The 14,366-nt window shown below is 44.7% G+C and overlaps 1 protein-coding gene across 7 annotated transcripts in view; it reads left to right on the top strand.

The window, feature by feature from the left end:
• MTMR3 (myotubularin related protein 3) overlaps window positions 1-14,366 on the top strand; it is a 150,476-nt gene that overhangs the window by 66,757 nt on the left and 69,353 nt on the right. For all 7 annotated transcript variants that reach the window (XM_077461210.1, XM_077461213.1, XM_077461212.1 and 4 more), the window contains exons 3-6: window positions 10,599-10,676; window positions 10,763-10,852; window positions 10,954-11,070; window positions 13,391-13,473. In XM_077461210.1, the coding sequence (XP_077317336.1) occupies window positions 10,674-10,676; window positions 10,763-10,852; window positions 10,954-11,070; window positions 13,391-13,473 (293 nt within the window). In that variant the 5' untranslated portion in view covers window positions 10,599-10,673. The remainder of the gene's footprint in view (window positions 1-10,598; window positions 10,677-10,762; window positions 10,853-10,953; window positions 11,071-13,390; window positions 13,474-14,366) is intronic.

Genomic DNA, 14,366 nt, shown 5'->3' with positions numbered 1-14,366 from the left:
GGACGGCGCAGAACTCAGTCAAGTTGGGGAGTCCTGTGGGAAGAGCCCCTCAGCCAGCAGCAGTTAGGAGTGTGGGACCATCACTGTCCTAAGTCCCCAACAGGTGGCAGACAGGGTAGGGTCAGCATGGCTTCAGAAACTGGTGTTTCTTCCCCCGAAATCCAGGCAATTGCAACCGTTTCGCCTGCAGACAGTGCAGTGCCTCTGGATGCTTTGTCGGTGGTCCTCAATTAGTTCGTTGCCAAGATGGAGGCAGTGCATGGGCGCAAAGGTGGTAAAAACAGCAACGGAGCCAGCAGTTCCCTCTGCTGATGTAGCGGTCTCTTTTGGATCCTGCAAGCCAGCCCGTACACCTAAGGTGTTCCCGTATCTGACTTATTTCGATAAGTTCATTTACAAGGAATGGTGTCAACCGCAATGGACCTTTTCGGTCCCCAAATACATGGTTACCCCTTTGAGGAGAGCCTTCTCAAAAAGTGGTCGGCTCCTCCGGTCGTGGACCCCCCCCCCCCCCCCCCCAGTATCTAGGTTAAACAAAGTAACCACGATTCCTGTAGAGGGGACTCCTGCCTTTATGGATCCCATGAACAGGAAGGCCGAGGCAGTGGCTCGTTCCTTGTTCACAGTTGTGGGGTCCACTCTGACCAGTACTGGGATCCGCACTTGTGTCTCAGACACTGAGTGGGTAAAACTTTTGCACCACGAATTGGGAGAGCAACAGGCTTCTCTTGTCTGCATGGAACTATCAGACCAATTCGTGCAAGGCCTTAAGTACATTTGTGACACGGCCCTGGATACTCTCCCTCTGTTATCCAGGGCTTCAGTGTCAGCAGTGGTGCTGAGACGCCTGATTTGGCTAAAATGCTGGTCAGCTGACCAAGCATCTAAAAAAGCCCTGACGGATCTTCACTTCCTTTGCGACCGGCTCTTTGGAGCCTCACCACCTGTGGCATTTTAATAATGTCATCTAATAAGAGTACACTACTCCCACAGGCAAGGAAGGCTAAGGAGCCACGCCGTAGGCAAGGGCCTTCGTTTTTCGCTCAAGCGGCTTTTTCATCCGCCCGGGGCTTCGGCTAAGCGTCCCCAGCCCAACGGGACGACCTCTGAAGGACAAAGGTGTCCCTGGAACTGTAAGCCTAACAAGCCTGTGAGCAAAAGTGCTACCGTATGGTTTGCCCTCGCCCGCAATACGGGTTGGGGGTTGCCTTCGGGAGTTTGCAGCCCGGTGGCCCTCTTGGCTGTCCGACCAATGGGTCTGCGATCTGATTTCCTCAGGCTACAAGATAGTTCCTCTCTTGGCCAAAAATCTTCCCCTCCGGCATACCCGTGCTCCCGGCTCGCCGGGAGGCCCTATTGGGGGCGGTAAGGGACCTGCTGAGTCACATGGTGTTAGTACCTGTTCCGGCATCGGAAAGTTTCCAGGGGTTCTACTGAAACATTTTTGTAGTCCCCAAAAAGGAAGGGATACGTTCCAATCTTGGACCTAAAAGCCCTCAATTACTTTGTAAAAGTACAGAGGTTCAGAATGGAATCAGTTCGCTCAGTAGTCGCTGCACTCCATCAAGGGGTCTCCCTGGCATCTTTGGACATCCAGGATGCGTACCTGCACATACCCATATTCCTGCGGGATCAGAGGTTTCTATGTTTTTGCAGTTGGGGAAGCCCACTACCAGTTTGTGGCTCTCCCCTTTGGTTTGGCATCAGCCCCACCCCCCCCCCCCCCCCGAGTCTTTACAAAGGTATTGGCTCCTGTTTTGCCATTGCTGCGGCAACGCGGGATCGCGATTGTGGGTTACCTAGACGATCTCCTCCTGAGAGCATCTTCTGCCTCAGAATTAGAGGATGTGGCGATCACCATGCAGACCCTGCTGGAATTTGGGTGGCTTTTGAACCTAAAGAAGTCAGTGATTGTACCAACTCTGCGCTTGGCGTAGCTAGGCTTGCTGCTGGACTCCACGGAAGCGAGAGTGTTTCTCCCTTTAGACAAGCTGCAGACTGAGCCACAGTAAAACTGCTGATGAATCGCAGGTGGTCGTCGCTGCGCTTCTGCATGCGAGTCCTGGGACTCATGGTGTCCTCCTTCGCGGCAGTACCGTATGCCCAGTTTCACACCAGAGTTTTGCAGGAGGAGATTTTGACAAAGTGGGACAAATCTCCTTTGTCCCTGGATCGGCAGATTCAGGTGAGCCAGTTAGTCAGGGATTCCCTGCTCTAATGGCTGAGGTCCCCGGCACTATGGTCCAGGAAGTCGTTCCTACCTCTGAAATGGACAGTGATCACAACGGACGCCAGCCTGCCTGGCTGGGGTGGAGTAATGGGAGTTGTCGACCCAGGGCTTCTGGTCGGTGGAGGAATCAAAGTTGCCGATCAATCTGCTTGAGCTGAAAGCGATCAGGCTATGCCTCTCCACATGGTCGATAAGACTTAGGACTGAGGGCATCCGATCAGGATCCAGTCAGACAACGCCACGGCGGTGCCATATGTGCCACACGGGAGGTCGCTCACATCCTTCAGTGGACAGAGCGACATGTACCGGCCCTGTCAGCCACTTAAATCTTGGGAGTGGAGAACTGTCAGGTGGACTACCTAAGTTGCCAGTTGCTGGACCCCGGAGAATGGGTGTTGCATCCGGAGGCATTCAGGCTACCGTGCCTGCAATGGGGCACACCAGACGTGGATCTTCTGGCCTCCCATCTCAATCGGTAAGGTGCCGAGGTTCGTGTCAGGACGAGATCCTTCGGCGGACTCGTCAGATGCGCTGGTGGCTCCGTGGGATCAGTGCAAGCTGATCTATGCCTTCCCTCCGATCAAACTGTTACCACGTCTGCTCCGCAGAGTGGAGGCCGAGGGCATTCCAGTAATGCTGTTGGCCCCAGCGTCCCTGGTACGCAGACCTAGTGCGCCTGGTGGTGGACGCCCCATGGCGACTGCCGTTACGAGAGGGCCTTCTGGCTCAGGGTCCGATTCTCCATCCTGCTTTACAATCGCTGTGTGTTTTTTTTTTTTTTTTTTATTTTTTTTTTTTACAGCATGGCTATTGAGAGCCAGCTGTGGAGGAACCGGGGTCTTTCGGACTCGGTGATTCCAACAATGTTAAGAGCATGGAAATCTTCTTTTCGAAAGATGTATGCCTTCCAGGTATGATGATACATCTCCATGTGTGAGGAGAAAGGTAGGTGTCTGCGCTCTTTCTATATCCAGGATCCTGCTGTTTCACTTTCTACAGCAAGGAGTAGACTAGAAATTGGCTTTAAAGCGGAGGTCCACCCTAAAGTGGACCTTCCGCTCATCGGAACCCTCCCCCCCTCCGGTGCCACAATCGGCACCTTTCAGGGGGGGAGGGGGGTGCAGTTACCTGGATAATCCAGGTAACTGCACCCACTTCCGGGATAGCTCTCTGCGGAACGGGGCGGAACTTACGCCCCTTTCCGCAAGTGCCCGCCTCTTCCCGCAAGTGCCCCGCTGCCTGCTGGGAAACACACAGATCCCAGAGGCAGCGGGGAGCGTCCTTATTGCGCAGCGCGATTCGCGCATGCGCAGTAGGGAACAGGGAAATTAAGCCGAAAGGCTCCACTTCCTGATTCCCATACCCAAGATGGCGGCGGCAGGACCCGACAGACGACCTAGAGATCGGCTTCGGGTGCCGACATCGCGGGCGCGCTGGACAGGTAAGTGTCACTATTTAAAAGTCAGCAGCTGCAGTATTTGTAGCTGCTGGCTTTTAAAAAAAAAAAAAAGCGGAGTCCCGGTGGACTCCCGCTTTAAAGAGGAAGTAAAGGCTATTTAAAAAAAATAAATAATGCAACCTGCAAGGTAAAGGCATAATGAGCTAGTATGCATAAGCATACTAGCTCATTATGAATAACTTCCTTGAGAACGAAGCCCCCGACGCGATCCTCCGCCTTCATCTTCGCCGCTGCCATGTATCGCGGAGTGACTTCTGGGTCTCGCTGTGATTCGCGTTGACGTCACTCCCGCGCATGCACACAGGAGCGCCATTTCAGTGATCTGCGGCCTGCTCAGTGCGCCTGTGCGCCGCTGTCTACGGTGCATGCGCCATAGACAGCGGTGCCGGTCTTTTTGTAAATATCTCCTAAACTGTATAGGTTTAGGAGATATTTCTTGGACCTACAGGTAAGCCTTAATTGAGGCTTACCTGTAGGTCAAAGTGGTTTGTTAGGGTTTACAACCACTTGAAGTGCCATTAAGGGATAAATATCAGCTTTGGCTGTCTTCGTCTTCGTCGCACTTTTGTTCAAGGGGTCCGACATGTAGTTCCTCCGGTGCGTCCACCGTTACCACCGTGGTATCTGAACATGGTCTTATCGGCACTTCAAAAACCGCCATTTGAAAATATCAGAGATCCCTCTGACTCTTTCCCAGAAAGTGGTCTTTTTAGTGGCCATCACATCGGCCAGGAGCGTTTCGGAACTGGCAGCCTTGTCTTGCAAGTCACCCCATCTCCTTATCCTTAGTACCACATCAATGAAGACCTTGTGTTACTATCTCTGTTTCCTTAGCCAACACATCCTAAGGAGGTGGCCCTACATTCCCTGGTCCGACTCCTTGTTTCAGTGGCTGGTCTGAAAAAAGGCATGGCGGTCTCGTCGGCCACCATTTCCAGGTGGATCAGACATTGTAGTACAGACCTACGCCTTGAAGGGGCAGGTGCCCCCCTTTCCGGTCATGGCCCACTCCACAAGGGCAATCGGACCGTCTTGGGCCTTCCGACGACCTGCGTCTATCGCTCAAGTCTGTAAAAGCGGCGACTTGGTCATCTGTTCACACTTTTACAAACTTCTACAAGGTAGATGTCGGTGCATCAGCTGATGCCTGTTTTGGCCGCAAAGTTTTGCAGGCGGCCATATAATTGTACTTACATTTTTTGCCTAGTCCTCTCCTGAAGGTGGAGTAACAACCCAATGGTCTAAGAAAGGAGCTGTGTCAGTCGGTGAACTACCGAGAAAAGGATTTTACGGTGAGTACAAAAAAAATCCTATTTTTTTTTTTTTTTTTGTCTGCTTCTAGAAGCTCAAAAATACTAATGGCCTAAAGTAGTGTGCATGGATGCATAGGATAACTATTTAGCTTCTAGGAGCTTAAAAAAAAAAAAAAAAAACTAGTGTGCAATGGAGCCTTACCTTTTCCTGTAATACAGTAGAAGCTATAGGAAGTATAGGAGTTGTAGGGAAGGTCCAACTGTGAAAATGTGTGCTTTCACAAACACCTTGGATATTTCACAGCACAGAATTGGGTAAATTAACTTAATATTTGTTTTTTTAGGACGTATGGTGTCAATGCTGCTTTTTATGTCATATGCCCTTCTGTCCTGGAAACCAGTGGCTTGTTTACCCACTTCAATACCAGGCACTTATACACCTTTCTGCCCAAGCCAATTTTCAGCTTTCTACACTGTCGCCGTTTAATTGACAATTTTGCGGTCGTGCTACACTGTTCCCAAACAGAATTTTTAGCTTTCTTTTGGTGGTATTTGATCACCTCTGCGGTTTTTGTTTGTTTTTGTTTTTGTCTTGTCTAAACAAAATAGTCAAGACAATTTAAAATAAAAAGTTTGCTTTTGTTATAAAATTTTGTAAATACGTTTTCTCCTTCACCGATCAGCACTGATGAGGTGGCACCAATGAGCGGGCACTGACGGGCACCGACAATGGGCACTGGTAGACAGCACTGATATGCAGCATTGATGGGAGTCACTGTAGGCAACTAATGGGCACTAATAGGTGACACTGGGCACTGAGGCTGCAAAGATGGGTACTTATGGGTGACACTGGGCATTGATACCTGGCACTGATATGCGGCACAGGCAGCCCTGGTGGCAGTGGTAGGCATTGTGAGTGGGCACTGATTGGCAGCTACCCGGGCATTGATTGGATGCGGCTTTGGCACTGTGGCATTTCCCTGGTGGTCTAGGGGGACATACCTGATGGTCTAGTTTGGATGGCCATCCCAGTGGTCCTGGGTGGCATGCTGGTGGGCCTGGGCGAGATCCAATGGGGAACTGTGCTGAAGAACAATCAGCACAGACCCCCCACATGTCAGGAGAGCTGTCCGATCGGCTCTTCACTACCCACGTCTGTCAGCCACGAGTGAGGAAAAGCTGGTCAACGGCTCTTCCTGTTTACATCGTGATCTGCCATGATTGGACGCGACTGATCACGTGGTAAAGAGCCACACTGCACCACCGATCGCCGCTATGCATGCCTCCACGGGCGCACGGCAGCTGTTATTCTGCAGGACGTCATATGACTCCCAGTCAGGATAATTGAACCACAGCCCGGCTGTAATTCTGCTATAGGGCGTGCGGAAAGTAGTTAATATGGTATGAAGAGCAGTAATGTGAAGTTAAAAGGGGGGGGGGGGGGAAATCACCTTATACTTTGTTTTTTACAAACCCAATTTCAGAAAAGTTAGAACAAAAAAAATGTAAAATCTACATAAAGATGGAATGCAGGATGTTTATCTTTTTTGCTGCCAGGCCCTGTGCACCACTTTTAAACTTGGCTGGCCAGACCATTTTTGTCTTTATAAAAGCTGTATGGGAAAAAATAAAATAGAGTATGTATAAAAGACCCCCCCCCCCCAACCATATATTTTCTGAAAGCTCGTGAGCAGTAAAATAAAAAAAAGTGCTACTGATTTTAAGAGCTCAAGGATATTTGCGCAAATGTTTATAAAATTAATATTTTTGCAAAAAATACACTGGAATCATTATTGGCAGATAAAAACACAGCACATTTTACAAATTTCCTACTAAATATAAAAGCTCACTTCTATTGAGTTAATAAATATTTGTAATTTTTAAATTGTGCCTTTTTTGCAAAATGGTGAAAATCTAACATACGCAAAAATGTAAATAGCCATGTTTTTAAAAATCTCAACACTCAAAGCAAGTGCTCAAACCCCCCCCCCCCACAAATTGAAATGTTCTTGAAAGTTGTGCAGTTGCGCCCACCATCCAGGAATCCACCAGGGGTGGAGCTGCTTTTGATCTGAGTACTTTAGCACTGTTAAATATATTGCATACCACTGTATATTATTATTTTTATTTTATTTGGGATAGTCATTCATGCATATGTCTAAGTGGCACACTTCATCACTGTTGCACTTAACCACTTCAGCCCCAGACCATTTTGCTGGCCAAAGACCAGACTACTTTTTTGCGATTTGGCACTACATCGCTTTAACTGACAATTGCGCGGTCATGCGACGTGGCTCCCAAACAAAATTTATGTCCTTTTTTTTTTTTTTTCCACAAACAGAGCTTTCTTTTGGTGGTATTTGATCACCCCTGCGGTTTTTATTTTTTGTGCTATAAACAAAAATAGAGCGACAATTTTGAGAAAAACGCATTATTTTTGACTTTTTTTGTTATTATAAATATCCCCCAAAAAAAATATATTTTTTTTTCCCTCAGTTTAGGCTGATACGTTTTCTTCTAGAGGTCGACCGATATGGGTTTTTCTCTGGCCGATGCCGATATTTAGAAATCATGGCGGCCGATAGCCGATATATGATGCCGATTTTTTTTTGGGCCGATATGTTAGGCCGATTTTATTTTATTTATTTATTTTTTTCCTTTTTAATTTTTTATTTTATTTTTTAATCCCCCTTGATCTAACACACCTTTCCCACTGGGGCGTTTTTCAGGCGCTTTTGGGCTAAAAATAGCGCCTGTAAAATGGCTCCCCTGCAGTCTGTGTGAAAGACAGAGTGCTTTCACACTGAGGCGATGCGCTGGCAGGATCTTAAAAAAAAGTCCTGCAAGCAGCACATTTGGAGTGGTGTATACCGCTCCTCCACCACTCCTGCCCATTGATATGAATGGGCACCACTGCCGAAGCGCATGCAATGCGATTTGGCAGCAGTGCTTCATGGGTGCATTTAACCTCTTCCTTGGCCGCTAGCTGGGTTATATGTGCCCCACTAGCCAAATAGCACCGCTAAAATGACGGTAAAGAGCCGCTAAAACTTGCGTTTTACCATCAACGCCTGCCCGCTCCAGTGTGAAAGCAGTCTTCATAAGTGATACAGAAAATTTCTTACATTTAAACATTTATTAAACAAAACAAAACCCCCAATCAGTTTACTTGTATGTATGATTTAGATAAAAAAAAAAAAAAACCTATATATTAAATAAAAACAGGTAGTCAAAACTTTTGGACGAAAAAAAAAATGGGCTAACTTTACTGTTTTTATTTTATTTTTATTTTTTAAATAGTGTATTTTTTTCCTAAAAAAAAATGCATTTGAAAGACCTCTGTGCAAATGCCGTGTGACATAAAATATTGCAACAACCGCTATTTTATTCCCTAGGATCTCTGCTAAAAAAATATATATAATTTTTGGGGGGTCTAAGTGATTTTCTGGCAGAAAATACAAGATTTTTACTTGTAAGCAACAAGTGTCAGAAAAGATTTAGTCTTTAAATAGTTAAACTGAGAACTTCTACACACAGAGATGACTTCATTCATTCAGAAGTGTAAACATTGTATCATTTAGTTCTTTTCTTGGCAGTCTGCCCAGAGAGGAGGAAAGGGTTGCTATGATGACTCAGGCAACTCACACTGACTGAAATGACTTCTGTAATAGAAAAGTCCCGCTGTAGTTCTAAATCGGCTTTTTATCCGCTCAAATCGGCCGATGCCGATTATTTAAAAAACGGCAAATATCGGCCGATATATCGGCCGGCCGATATATCGGTCGACCGATATATCGGTCGACCTCTATTTTCTTCTACATATTTTTGGTAAAAAAATCACAATAAGCGATTGATTGGTTTGCGCAAAAGTTATAGCGTTTACAAAATAGGGGATAGTTTAATGGCAATGCAAGATTCCCCCCCCCCCCCCCTTCCTTGATTTGGTTCACCATTCTTTTTATCATGTTCAGGCTAATGTTCCTCAATGTAAAATTGCAAAGACTTTAACTATATAATCTACAGTACTTGATATCAAAAGATTTCCACAATCTGGAGAAATCTGTGCACAAGGCCGAAATGTAATATTGTATTCCCATTATCTTCAGGCCCTCAGACAGTAATAAACCTTTTTCTGTTATTGACACCTCTGCATGGGCTCAGAAACACTACTGTGGTGTAAAACTAAGGATGACCTCCGGCGTGTTCGCAACCCGACCATGCAGAGACCTCCAGGAAGTTGACACTGAACAGAGCTAATCAGGCAGTGAAACCTTTTTCCTGATCCGCGGCTGCAGAGATCGAGAAATGTCTCACTGCCTGTGATTAGCGCTGTGCAGTGCTGACTTCCTGGCGGGCTCTATGTTCAAACGAATTTAAATTTAACATTCTGTTTGGCAACCATGGGTACCGCGTGCTCTGGACTAAAGAGAAAAGGGACTTTCTGGCTTGTTAGAAGTGCATTTCTGGTGGTATGGAATGGGCAATTTGCACATCTGGAAAGGCATCAACAATACTGAAAGATTTAGCCAGGTTTCAGAGCAGCATCTGCTGCTATCCAGACTTTTTCTTCAGGGAAGCCGTTGCAATTTTCAGCAGGAGAATGCTAAATTACATACATCTGACAACAGCATGGCTTTGCCTGGATGCTTAACTGGACTGCCTGCAATCCAGACCTTTCACCAATCGAAACAAAGACGACCCAGGACTGTTTAGCAAATAGAATCCTAGGTCAAGCAAGAATGGGACAACATTCCTCTCCCAAAACTCTAGGAACTGGTCTTCTCTGTTCCCAGACGATTTCAGAGTGCTAAGATGGGATGCTACAGTGTGGTAAACATGTCCCAACTTTTGAAATGTGTTGCTGCCATCTGTTTCAAAATTTTATTTTTCTCTTAAAGTGGTACGTTTTCTCAATTAAACATTTCATATGTTTTCCATCTTAAAATATGGTTAAATGGAAAATCATTGTATTCTATTTTTATGTGGCTTTTAGTGTCCCAACTTTTTTGTTGTATTATTCAGGACTTGTATCGTGCCAGCAGTTTGTACAGCAATTTATGATTTAGGGCAAGAAAGTTATGGGTGCCCTGCTTATCAGCTTAAACTATATTCTATTATGCCTTTAGAATTTTACTATAGTGACACTTTTAGTCCAAATTGTTGGAAAGCCAAATACAATCTAGGCCATTTTCCTTCAGCATTTCCCCGTTTTGGTAGTGTTCATCTTGGTTTATTTGCTGTATGTGCCTACGTGAAAAGTGTGTATGTATTACGTGGTCACCTGCAATAATAAAATTACACAAAATATACCGTATATTATCTATATCTTTTTCCACTATAGAGACCAAAACAACTGAAACAATTCAAATGTTTTTCACAAGCTCCATTTTCAGAACTAAAAACAAAAAATTGTAGTTACTATCCTCCCATCCAGTATCCCTCCTACGGTAAATGCAACTAATCTCTACCTGACAATTTTACAGGTGTATTATGTCCATTTATTTTTTATTTTATTTTTTTACGACACTATCAAGATTTGGAACCAGCCTTAGATGATCTAGTCCTAAACAAATGTCCTATTGCAGCCTTTTAGATGGAATTTCAAGCTTTTGCTAGGAAAATGCATTTTTAATTTATTTTCTTTTATATATTTTAGGAGTGTCTGATTTTGTGGAGAGGCCTCAAAGAGCAGTCTTCCACTCTTGCCTTCCACATCAGTTCTGGATAAAAAATGGTAAGATGTTTGTCACTAGTGCACACAACTTTCACTTGAAAACATTCTTTGTGTAGTGGCCAATTGCTTCTCTCTGGTTTTCTTAGGATGATGAAAGTCAGAATAGCTTAGAGTGTATTCAAGCCAATCAGATTTTCCCGCGTAAGCAGCTTATCCGTGAAGATGAAAACCTTCAGGTGAGGCTACTTGGTTGTGTCCTACAATTTTTTTTTTTCTAATAGTCTTTGTTTTTGCCAAAACCCATGCATATTATTTTTTTTTTTTTTTTTTTATCCAGGTTCCTTTCCAAGAACTTCATGGGGAGAGCACAGAGTTTGTGGGGCGAGCAGAAGATGCAGTAATTTCTTTGTCCAATTATCGTCTCAACATCAAGTATACAGAGTCCTTTATCAATGTAGGTACTTTTGTATGCCATACTGAGCATACAGACAACGTCATAGAGGATTTTCCCCTTGTCAAGTCCATGTGCAAATGCATATTTAGAACTGTGATTTTCAACATTATTCTGTCACGTTATTAGACTGACCTATTACAATTTTTAGGCCCTGTGCACATAGCCAATTAGAGCATTGTCCCTGTAGTCCTTCAATGGCTTCTTGATTTTCTGGGCAGAAGGAAGCACTCCAAGGGTTGCTTTTGTCACAATCCTCAGCGCAGTGGAACTTCTGCTTTAAGCACTCCTCGCCCCTGACATTTGGCATGTCGTATAAAAATTTTATATATATATATATATATATATATATATATATATATATATATATATATATATATATATATATATATATATATATATATATATATATATATATTTTCTCTTTCTTTGTGGCCGATTATTCCTCTCGCCCTAGGCAGCCCCTCCATAAGGCCACAGGTTACCCTGACAACGCTGAGGAGGGGGAGATGAGCTAGCCTCTGGGCGGCCACATCGCTGGACCATGGGTCAGGTGTCAGTTTATTAAAAGTCAGCAGCTATGCTTTTTGTAGCTGCGGACTTTTTTTTAATAAACTAAAAAAACGGGTGTAACTCTGCTTTAAAGCGGAGGTCCACCCTAAAGTGGACCTTCCGCTCATCGGAACCCTCCCCCCCCTCCGGCGCCACAATTGGCACCTTTCAGGGGGGAGGGGGTGCAGATACCTGTACAGTACAGGTATCTGCACCCACTTCCGGGATAGCTCTCTGCAGAAAGGGGCGTATATTACGCCCCTTTCCGCAAGTGCCCCGCCCCTTTCCGCAAGTGCCCCGCTGCCTGCTGGGAAAACACACAGATCCCAGAGGCAGCGGGGACCGTCCTTATTGCGCAGTGCGGCTCGCGCATGCGCAGTAGGGAACCGGGAAATGAAGCCTAAAGGCTCTATTTCCTGATTCCCATACCCAAGATGGCGGCGGCAGCACCCGAGAGACGATCTACAGATCGGCTTCGGGTGCCGACATCGCGGGCGCGCTGGACAGGTAAGTGTCACCATTTTAAAAGTCAGCAGCTGCATTATTTGTAGCTGCTGGCTTTAAAAAAAAAAAGAACGCTGAGTCCCGGCGGACTCCCGCTTTAACGTTTTAATTGATGCAGTGGCTTTTGTTTTCCCTTCTCTCCACATAAATCAAACCAAAAAAACACACGCGTGTAGTGAGTAACGCATGCCTGTACATGCATATTTGCATATATAGATACAGACATGCATACATGCAGTCACAGGGCTCGTCAAAACCTACCTGCATGCCTAGTTTTAAAATCCCAGTGAGTTCATTTTATGGCTCAACTTTTCTGCTGCTGACTGCAGGCATTAGGAGGCTGATTGTGAAAACAAAGCCCTGATTTCTCCATTGCTTTGGCTTTAAAACCAGACTTTTATAAGAAAAAAATGCCTGTAGTTTAACATAAGTCTTCAGTTTTTGAAAAATAATGGCTTCTCTTTTTGTTTTTCCTTGTTTTCCTTTACCTTGCTGGGCATCAGGGCTGACTTTGTTTAATTCAAGCAACTTCTAGGCATTTTATAAAGAAGGCCACTAGGGTGTAGTTTATTGCCTGGTGAAAAACATTTTAGAAAATCCCTAGGTGTGATGTAGCAAGAAAGCGAATACTCAAGTGTGAAGTTCATATGGTGTTTGCGATACTAAAGCCTGGTACACACAATAGGTTTTTTCCATTCAACCCAGGGGATTGAACGAAAAAAAAACCTGTCTGCTCCAGCCGGAGCCACTGTACTCACTATATGTAGTAAGTACAGCGATCTCCCCCGCTCAGCTATTGTTCTAACAGGGGAACAATCCCCCACCAGAATACTCTGATCAGGGAGTCGGTCGGCTGCCTGTTTTCCAGCATGCTCGTCAGACATAGACATACACACTGAGCTGAATGTCGGATGTTTTTTTTTTTTTTTTTTTTTTAACCGGCAAATGTGTTTTGACATTCAGCCTTGTGTAGACGTGGAGTGAAAGCTCTGTATAGATGCCATTGAGCAATCACAGCCATTTGATCAAGCTGTTGATGTCCAAAATACCTGTAAACACACCCTAATGCAAGTGATTTTGAGTTTGGAAGGGTGCTACAGTCAAATATTCTTGAATCGGTTGTTCATATGTCTTGTACTTTGACCTTCTAACACGATTCGTATTACAAATGGTCCTTGGTTTGAATAGGCATATACGTAGCCACCACTCAAAAATGTAATTTTGTAATTCTGATCAGTTTAGACTTTTAAGTATTTTATTATTACAGGTTCCTTTGCAGCTGATGGAATCAGTAGAGTGCCGGGATCCCTTCCAAGTCCATCTGACTTGCAAGGACTGCAAAGTAATCAGGTAAATGTTTTGTTCTAAATCTGTTTTTTGAGCACATCGTTTTGTTAGAGAGTCTATATAGCATGACAGTAGCGTAGGGAGTGGTGACTGTTATCTTATGTCTGTAAGTGCATTGCTGTAGTTGAAACCTAATGGTCAGACTGGTTGGAAAACCTTCTGACTATTGCTGTGCCCTCCTTTTTTTTTTTTTTTTTTTTTTTTTTTTTTTCATGAGGATGTCAGACTCCTACTTGCTGCTTTACCTGCAAGCTCAACCAAGCTTGCGAATTAGAAAACTCTCTTCAGCACTCCAGCAAGTTATGAGCGTTTGAAACCTAATACACATTGAAAGGAAATTGATACCTATAGTCAACACTTTTGCAGAAAATAGCATATTTTCCTTGCCATTTCTTAGACATAAGGAAATCCTAACTACCCATAAACGGAGAGAACCGGGTATTGTGAGCGCTTTCCTCCTTGGGAGTCGAAGCACCATAACCAGGACGAGAATTACCCAGTTCTTTGCATTCCCCATTACAAGAAAGATCAGATCTGGTCTCCATTGTTTTTAGCAAGTAGCCCCCCTCCTTCATTAGACTGTTTAATAGGTCATAGGTAGTTCTAGTTTGCTTCCACAGATCAAACTTTTTTCTTAAAAGTGCATTTCCACTATTTCAGCCAAATTGGGACTACACCTACTTTTGATTTTGTTACAAGTCCCCATTCACATAGAATAACTTAAAGGTTTAAAATTTCCAGCTTACCATGTTCAAGTGCTATAGTGGTCTATTCTGGACCCTCCAGCGAGAACAAAATCCTATGTACTTCTTTGTTTGCGGGTGCTGGGTAGCTGTGTTTTGCCAGCACAGAACAGACCATTAATTATGGCAGATGTTTGTTACAAATTTGTAACT

This window comes from Lithobates pipiens, unplaced genomic scaffold (assembly GCF_037356315.1).
Source record: "Lithobates pipiens isolate NorthernLeopardFrog02 unplaced genomic scaffold, aLitPip1_a1.2 Scaffold_3, whole genome shotgun sequence".
Lineage (NCBI taxonomy): Eukaryota > Metazoa > Chordata > Amphibia > Anura > Ranidae > Lithobates > Lithobates pipiens.
The sequence above is the reverse complement of the archived record's forward strand: the minus strand, read 5'-3'. Positions and strand labels throughout refer to the sequence as shown.